Source organism: Uranotaenia lowii, chromosome 3, assembly GCF_029784155.1.
Source record: "Uranotaenia lowii strain MFRU-FL chromosome 3, ASM2978415v1, whole genome shotgun sequence".
Classification (NCBI taxonomy): domain Eukaryota; kingdom Metazoa; phylum Arthropoda; class Insecta; order Diptera; family Culicidae; genus Uranotaenia; species Uranotaenia lowii.
In genome coordinates this window covers 369,951,016-369,959,157 of record NC_073693.1, presented here as the reverse complement: position 1 = coordinate 369,959,157, position 8,142 = coordinate 369,951,016, and the positions used below count along the sequence as shown (strand labels likewise).

At 39.9% G+C, this 8,142-nt stretch overlaps 2 protein-coding genes across 2 annotated transcripts; one reads left to right on the top strand and one right to left on the bottom strand.

Moving 5' to 3' along the window:
• Positions 1–1,320: 1,320 nt before the first annotated feature.
• LOC129757600 (protein crooked neck) lies at positions 1,321–3,670 on the top strand. Its single transcript, XM_055754876.1, has 2 exons — positions 1,321–1,455; positions 1,513–3,670. The coding sequence occupies exons 1-2, from the start codon at positions 1,420–1,422 to the stop codon at positions 3,583–3,585; spliced, it is 2,109 nt and encodes a 702-aa protein (XP_055610851.1). The 5' UTR covers positions 1,321–1,419; the 3' UTR covers positions 3,586–3,670.
• A 33-nt stretch (positions 3,671–3,703) lies between these two features.
• LOC129757603 (N-alpha-acetyltransferase 20) lies at positions 3,704–4,466 on the bottom strand. Its single transcript, XM_055754879.1, has 2 exons — positions 4,306–4,466; positions 3,704–4,241 (listed from the first exon to the last, which is right to left on the bottom strand). The coding sequence occupies exons 1-2, from the start codon at positions 4,356–4,358 to the stop codon at positions 3,773–3,775; spliced, it is 522 nt and encodes a 173-aa protein (XP_055610854.1). The 5' UTR covers positions 4,359–4,466; the 3' UTR covers positions 3,704–3,772.
• Positions 4,467–8,142: the final 3,676 nt, after the last annotated feature.

Sequence of the window (8,142 nt, the reverse complement as noted above, 5' to 3'; positions counted from 1 at the left end):
GTTGTACCGAAGCGGAGATTGCAGGTTCAAGTCCTGTCGGTGAGCCGTTGTATCTTTTTCGAAATTTTCATGATATTTACGGCTTATGTTCTTTCGTTCTTTGATAGTTCATGTTTCTCTAATTTCTTTCATCACATATGAAAATGTGATCATTTTCAGGTACAAAGATGTACCAAGCGATTTCATAACATCAGTATTGATTTCGACAGAGCAACACCTCCCTGTGTAACTGGTCTGCTCGGAACCTTGAGCGGCACTGATTGCTTCTTCATCTGACCGTAAGTTGCGGCAAACCCGAAGCAATCGACCATGTGCTCGTTCGGCTAAAATCCCGAGTCGATGGGTGGGGTTAGAGAAACAAGAGAGATCAATAGAGGGAAAGATCACATGCGGGATATACATGGTGTTTCGATAGAAGGTCCAGCAGTTGATCGGCAGAGCTCGATTGCTCGTGTTCGCCGGTTCCATCACGTTCACCGTGGTGGAATTGGCTAACGCGCCGTTGTACCGAAGCGGAGATTGCAGGTTCAAGTCCTGTCGGTGAGCCGTTGTATCTTTTTCGAAATTTTCATGATATTTACGGCTTATGTTCTTTCGTTCTTTGATAGTTCATGTTTCTCTAATTTCTTTCATCACATATGAAAACAAAAATGACAAAAATGACAAAAATGACAAAAATGACAAAAATGACAAAAATGACAAAAATGACAAAAATGACAAAAATGACAAAAATGACAAAAATGACAAAAATGACAAAAATGACAAAAATGACAAAAATGACAAAAATGACAAAAATGACAAAAATGACAAAAATGACAAAAATGACAAAAATGACAAAAATGACAAAAATGACAAAAATGACAAAAATGACAAAAATGACAAAAATGACAAAAATGACAAAAATGACAAAAATGGCAAGAATGACAAAAATGACAAAAATGACAAAAATGACAAAAATGACAAAAATGACAAAAATGACAAAAATGACAAAAATGACGAAAATGACAAAAATGACAAAAAAAAACAAAAATGACAAAAGCTACAAAAATGACAAAAATTACAAAAATGACAAGATGGAAATAAGCGCTTGAGGATTAGAAAAGCTAAAATAATCTTTCTTTTTCTGTTATGTTGTTTCTAAATCCTTTCTCGCAATAATGAAACGTCATTGAATTTTTTTATTACTTCCTTGAATAATTACATTCAATACGACATCTAACGGAAAAATTAAACAACATTTGAAATGGCCCCTCCTTTTCAGACACCCATGGTTAACCTCCATGTTTTGACATTTACTTCGAATGTTTTTATTTTGCAACGACGCCTTTCCGCGTATATGCGGGTTGTTCGGAGTTCCAGAATTTTTAGCTTTCTCTTCAATTTATTGGCCATAAACTAGACGCATTCATCTTCAGCACCATGGAAAAGCCTCAGAAAATGCCCAAGGTGGCAAAGGTAAGTGAAAAAATTACGATAATTTTTAGATTTTCCCTAAACTATGATCCGTTTTAGGTAAAAAATAAAGCTCCAGCCGAAATCCAGATTACAGCAGAACAGCTGCTGCGGGAAGCGAAGGAGCGTGATCTGGAAATTCTTCCCCCACCGCCCAAGCAGAAAATTTCCGATGCCGCTGAATTAGCCGACTATCAGCAGCGCAAACGAAAAACGTTTGAAGATAATCTACGCAAAAACAGGATGGTGGTCAGCAACTGGATCAAGTACGCTCAGTGGGAGGAATCTCAAAAAGAGATCCAGCGAGCACGTTCGATTTGGGAACGAGCAATTGACAATGATCACCGCAATATAACGATTTGGTTGAAGTACGCCGAAATGGAGATGAAAAATCGCCAGGTGAATCATGCCAGAAATCTGTGGGACCGGGCTGTTACGGTTATGCCACGAGTGAACCAGTTCTGGTACAAGTACACCTATATGGAAGAGATGCTCGAGAACGTAGCAGGAGCGCGCCAGGTCTTCGAGAGATGGATAGAATGGCAACCGGAGGAACAAGCCTGGCAAACTTACATAAACTTTGAGCTCCGGTATAAGGAAATTGAGCGTGCCCGTCAGATTTACGAACGATTTGTAATGGTTCATCCGGAAGTCAAAAATTGGATCAAGTTCGCCAGGTTTGAGGAGGCGCATGGTTTTATCAACGGTGCCCGAACGGTTTACGAAAGGGCGATTGAGTTCTTCGGGGACGACAACGCTGACGAAAGGTTGTTTATTGCGTTTGCAAAGTTCGAAGAAGGTCAGAAAGAACACGATCGCGTCCGGGTTATCTACAAGTATGCACTTGATCATTTGCCCAAGGAAAGAACAGCTGAATTGTACAAAGCATATACGATTCACGAAAAAAAGTACGGTGACAGATCTGGTATAGAGGACGTTATCGTTTCAAAACGTAAATTCCAATACGAACAAGAAGTGGCAGAGAATCCTACAAATTACGATGCCTGGTTCGATTACCTTCGATTGGTTGAAAACGAGACCAATTTGGAACTAATCCGAGAAACTTATGAAAGAGCGATTGCAAATGTTCCACCAGCAAAGGACAAGAATCTTTGGAGACGGTACATTTACCTTTGGATTAACTATGCCCTATACGAAGAACTAGAGACGGAAGATCTGGAACGAACCCGTCAGATCTATAAAACATGCCTTGAGTTGATTCCCCACAAAGTATTCACTTTCAGTAAAATCTGGCTATTGTATGCTCAGTTTGAAATTCGTTGTAAAAATCTCACTGTGGCCAGGAAGACACTTGGAATGGCTATCGGGATGTGTCCTCGAGATAAACTATTCAGAGGATACATCGATTTAGAAATTCAGCTTCGAGAGTTCGATCGTTGCCGTATATTGTATGAAAAATTCCTGGAATTTGGACCGGAAAACTGCATTACCTGGATGAAGTTTGCCGAGCTCGAGTCCCTGCTTGGAGACATCGATCGAGCGAGGGCAATATACGAATTAGCTATTCAACAACCGCGTTTGGATATGCCTGAATTGCTCTGGAAAAGTTACATCGACTTCGAAGTTCAGCAGAGTGAATTCGATTTGGCCCGACAACTTTACGAAAGATTGCTAGAACGGACAACTCACGTTAAGGTGTGGATATCGTATGCCAAATTTGAAATGTCAGCTGAAAATGAGGATGAATCCTTGAATGTACCGTTGTCTCGTCGAGTTTACGAACGCGCAAACGATAGCTTGAAAAATGCCGCAGAAAAAGAAAGTCGGGTCTTGGTGCTGGAGGCATGGCGGGACTTTGAAAAAGAGCATGGAGATGACGACAGCCTAAGAAAGGTGATGGCGAAAATGCCTCGACGTGTCAAGAAACGACAGAAAATTGTTTCAGAATCAGGCGTCGAGGAAGGCTGGGAGGAAGTGTTTGATTTCATCTTTCCGGAGGATGAGATGGCACGTCCGAATCTGAAGCTCCTGGCTGCAGCCAAGAACTGGAAGAAGCAGAAAGATGTTCCTGCGGCGGACAGTGCTAATCCCGATGAAAGAGCTTCTCCACAGGAAGGTTCGGATGAATCTAACGTTGCGAATGGCGATAGTTCAATGCAAGCATGTTCTTAATCGACTACAGTAAAACAAGGAATTTAAAAATTATGTTTTGAATTATCAATTACTTATCAGAGAAAACCCATTAAAAGTAATAATTAAATTTTAGGATGTTCTCAAAAAAATAAATACATTATTTGATAAGTCCACAATACAATTGTTTCATTCAGAATTCATATCAATTAGAATTTCGTCATCACTATCAGTCCACCTCTTCGGGGCGGACTGGATGTGTCAAGGGAATAACCGACTTCCGGTGGACATCCCTGGAGCATGCTTTTCTCATGTCGTATGCGTCTTCGTCTGGATCACCCACATAGTACTCCAGTACTGTCCTATAAACGATATAACCGAGCTTTGTGTACATGTCGATTGCAACCTTGTTGCTGACTCGCACAAACAGATCCACGAAGTAGCAACGTTTCTTTTCTGAGACATCTTCGAGGAAGTTCATAAGCGTGGCAGCTAAACCGAGCCGGCGGTAGTCTGGAGAAACGGTTAACGCAGTCACATGGCCGTGCCAATTTTCGCCATGCCCTGCGGCCTTTCCCATAATGTAGCCCATTATCTCTCCGCTGGGCGATTCGGCCACCTGAAAATACTCCGGCCAATGAGCTAGATACTGCATGTAAAACGACAGGCAATAAGTTTCCGTGAGGGGATCGAGATTGCTAAAAATAGACAATAACATTTATAGTGAAATCCAATCTTCATTACTAGATTACAAACACATACACTTTATTAAACTTGAACATATCGTTGCAGGTGAATGGTCGCAGAGTGGTCATTTCGAATTTTAAAACTAAATTTAATATTCTTAAAATTTTCTTTAACTCGTTCTTGAGCGTAAATTTGAATTTGCCTCATCGGCTAAAATGTAATTAGAAAAAACAACATACACGCTCCTTTTCAAGTAACCATTTGCAGACTTGCGCTATAAAATGAATTTTATGGTCAGAAGCCACAGAGCTGGAAAACAGAAAAATATTTATATGAAAAATCGCTCAAATGGCTCAAATGTCAAAAAGGTCGGATTGGTCATCATCGACCAATGAGTGGGTACCAAATTTTGTTTCTCCAAAATGATTTTTTTTATTTGTTTAAGAAAGTTTTTCATTGGACAAATTTGCAAATTTCATCAAAATGAATATGCCTTATATACATAAAACAATAATTTTGTTAATTTGGTTCTAGCAGGATCTTTCTATTTTCAACGATAACAACTTATTTCAAAAACTGCTCAGTACTTTGTTGAACGGTAAAAAATGCTGCCGCGAAGCCAGAAGCTAAAAAAATTGTTTTCTTCTAGGCGTATTGAGATTATATGGCCTGGATTCGACCAGACCGAACTGAACGCCAATTTGAAAAAAAATGAGTTATCTATGGCAGAGGATGCGAAACATGATAAACTACCTGTCCAATGAAAATCAGAACATTTTTCCTATTTTTTCTGATTTTATTAGAAAATTTCAATGTTGTAGACAGTGGAATTGGCAAAAATGCGTTGCGCCAAAGTGAACTGAGAGCCATTTTAGAGGTGAAGACAAAAAGTCTGTTTTGGTCATGAAAACTGATTTTGTGCGAAATAATCTTATGTGTGTTGGTTTTTCCGATTCAATACAGTTCTTCGGCTCGCCTCGAACTAATTTCTGATGAATTAAATGATAAAAAACGTTCCCGTGGCTAAAAACTTTATATTTCGGATTGTAAGCATTTGTTAAAATTTCGCTCCGCCAGACTGAACCGAATCCCTTGAGTATTGTATTCCAATTTACTCAAGAGGATGTTAGAATTTTTAATATTTAACGATGAAAGATACTTTATTTTATTGCTTACTGTCGTTCAGAACGCAACCGGTAAGTAACAATCAAAGATATTCCGGACTTCAAAAGTGCGAAATTTGTATGGCTCGGTTCACTCTGGCTCAACGAAAAAAAACATTTTCCAAGCATCACCCATACTCGTTGGGTACTGCTCGTAAAGCGCCTATTAGTAGGCTCCTACGTTTAGAACAAATTGTCCAGTCAAATGATAGCGCATGGTAATTTTTCAAACATTTTAGTTCGACCAGAGTGAACTGGGTGCAAACATATTGCTATAAAAATTCAGTTTACGGCTTATTGTGTAATCAGAAATCGACCAGTATATGCTCGTCGGCTTTATAAGAGTCTAAATGTGATGGTAAAATGATTAAATGAGATATCTTATAAAATGGTATCAATTGGTAGGGCTGTGAACTTAGAACTCGATTTTCTCGAAATCAAGTTTATGGCGTTCAGTTCGGTCTGGTCGAATCGCGACCATATAAAAATGAAAAAAGGTTATCTTGGTGCATTCAAATGTTTTGTTTTAAAAAAACAAAGCCGTCCATATCAATTTCGGTAGGTAGGTCAATTCCCTGTGGTTTAATCTATTGAAGCGTGAATGAAAGTCATTTTGTTTCAATTGAAGGGAAACGCTATTTTTATTTGAATTAATCGTTCTGATCTGGGGGAGGAAGACTGAAATTCGCTGTATCGTTTTTATTTACTGTTCGGCAAAAAGCCAACAATTGTTGAAAAGATTTGTAATCGTAAACTTTAAACTATATAAAAATTTGGTTCGATCAATGGGAACTACCCTAAATCTAAATCTGTTATTTAAGCTATTAGAAAAACCATAAATCAAACAATTTTTATTTATCAGCTTCAAAAACTTCAACGAAATTTGAGCAACTCAATACGCCTGATCTGCAGAATTCGCAAGAGCAAAAAAATGTTGTGAAACAGACCTCTCCGTGTTATTAAACCAAATATGAGTAATGTGTACTCACAGTGTAACTCAATGTGTACTTCGATCTAAACGTGAATATATTTCTCTTTGTTCATTCTTAATAAATCCATCCATGCGCAAAGACCGTTGTTTTATTCCTCTCGTCAGGTTATGGGCCCAGTCCCAGCGCGGATGTTAAGAATAAGTTTTTTAACGACGGATTATCGTAAAAAGATTCGGATGTTGTCGGTTCGAGTAGTGAACTAAGTTTGTCCGTGGAATTACGATACGAAATAGACGTCGGAACGAAAAAGAAACGTTTTTCCTTGTGATTTTTTCGGAACGGAAAAGTGTGGTTTGAAAACAAAATGGAGGAAGATCGCCACACACCGCGAGTGTATTTGTTTGATGGGAAAAACTTCTCCAACTGGAGTTTTCGTATGGAAGCATACCTGGAAGAATTGGGGTTGCTTCATTGTATCCGGAATACGTTGGAAGAAGAAGAGTTTTACCCGGAAGTGGAAGCAGATACTCCCGCTGTGAAACGCGAAAAGGAGGAAAAACGGAATAAGCGTCGGCAAGAAGATTCCAAGTGCAAATCGATACTGATACATAAAATTGCCGATTCCCAATTAGAATACGTTCGGGGAAAAACGTCGCCCAGGGCGATCTGGTTGTCACTGCAGCAAACGTTTGAGAGAAAGGGTGTGTCGGGAATTTTCTTTCTCTTGAAGCAGCTGGCAGGAATGAAATACGACGATCGTCGGCCGATGGAAGAACATATTTTGTGTTTCGAAAAGACTGTGCGCGAGTTGGAATCCGCGGCAATAAAGTTTGATGAGCCAGTGGTTGTGTTTTTCCTGCTCCAATCAATGCCCAAGTCGTATGAACAATTGATCACCGTGTTGGAAACATTGCCGGTCGATCAATGCTCTCTGGATTTTGTGAAATCGCGTTTATTGAGTGAAGATGTTAAACGTCAGAATCTAGTGAGTGGTTCGGAACCGAACACAGCTTTTGCCGGAAGAAGTGGAAAATTTGTGTTTACGTGTCATGGTTGCGGAAAACCGGGACATAAACGTACTAACTGCCCGAAAGGCAAGCAGTCGGAGCGATTCGCTAATGCGTCGGGAAATGTGAAGAAGAAAGGGAAGGCGCATACGGCTGAAACGGGTGAAATCGCGTTCATCGCCAGCGACAGTGGACAAATTAGTGGTGGTAAATTCCGCTGGGTGATTGATAGTGGTGCCTCGGAGCACATGGTACACGATAAAAGTGTATAGAGTTGTTTTTGACATTTCTTACGCACACTTGCTGAGCGTGTACAGATGAGACGGGACAATTAACCTCCAAAACTCTCGGTACAAAAAACGGACAGCCGGTCGACAAACATGGTCGTTTTTGAGGTTGATTGTCCCTAAACTAAAAAGTGTTGGTGAAACAACCAGCATAATATCACCAACACTATCAGCGGCAAATAGGACTATTGGTGAACGTTCGGAAATTGGAAATACCAATGGTTATCAGTGTTGCCAAGTCTGGGGTTTCACTTGAAAGTTGGCTAGTTGGTGAAGTGAAAATGAACTGTAAGGTTGATGGAAAATCCCTAAAATGCACAGTTCATGATGTGTTGTTTGTCCCTGGGTTGTGCACAAATTTGTTTTCGGTGAAGAAAGTTGTGGAACGGGGCATGGAAGTGGTTTTTGGATCGCACAATGCTCGCATTATGAGAGGCTCAGATGTAGTGGGCATCGCTTATCGGAAAGGTAAACTGTATGAGCTCGATGTGGAAATGAGTGTTGGTGCTGCGATGATATGTAG

Excerpts from the sequence above, each read along its gene's own strand:
- LOC129757603 (XM_055754879.1), bottom strand. The coding sequence starts at position 4,358 with ATGACCACTCTGCGACCATTCACCTGCAACGATATGTTCAAGTTTAAT. Across the intron at positions 4,242-4,305 it reads ATGTTCAAGTTTAATAAAGT|CAATCTCGATCCCCTCACGG; the intron begins GTATGTGTTTGT and ends GTCTATTTTTAG.
- LOC129757600 (XM_055754876.1), top strand. The coding sequence starts at position 1,420 with ATGGAAAAGCCTCAGAAAATGCCCAAGGTGGCAAAG. Across the intron at positions 1,456-1,512 it reads AAATGCCCAAGGTGGCAAAG|GTAAAAAATAAAGCTCCAGC; the intron begins GTAAGTGAAAAA and ends GATCCGTTTTAG.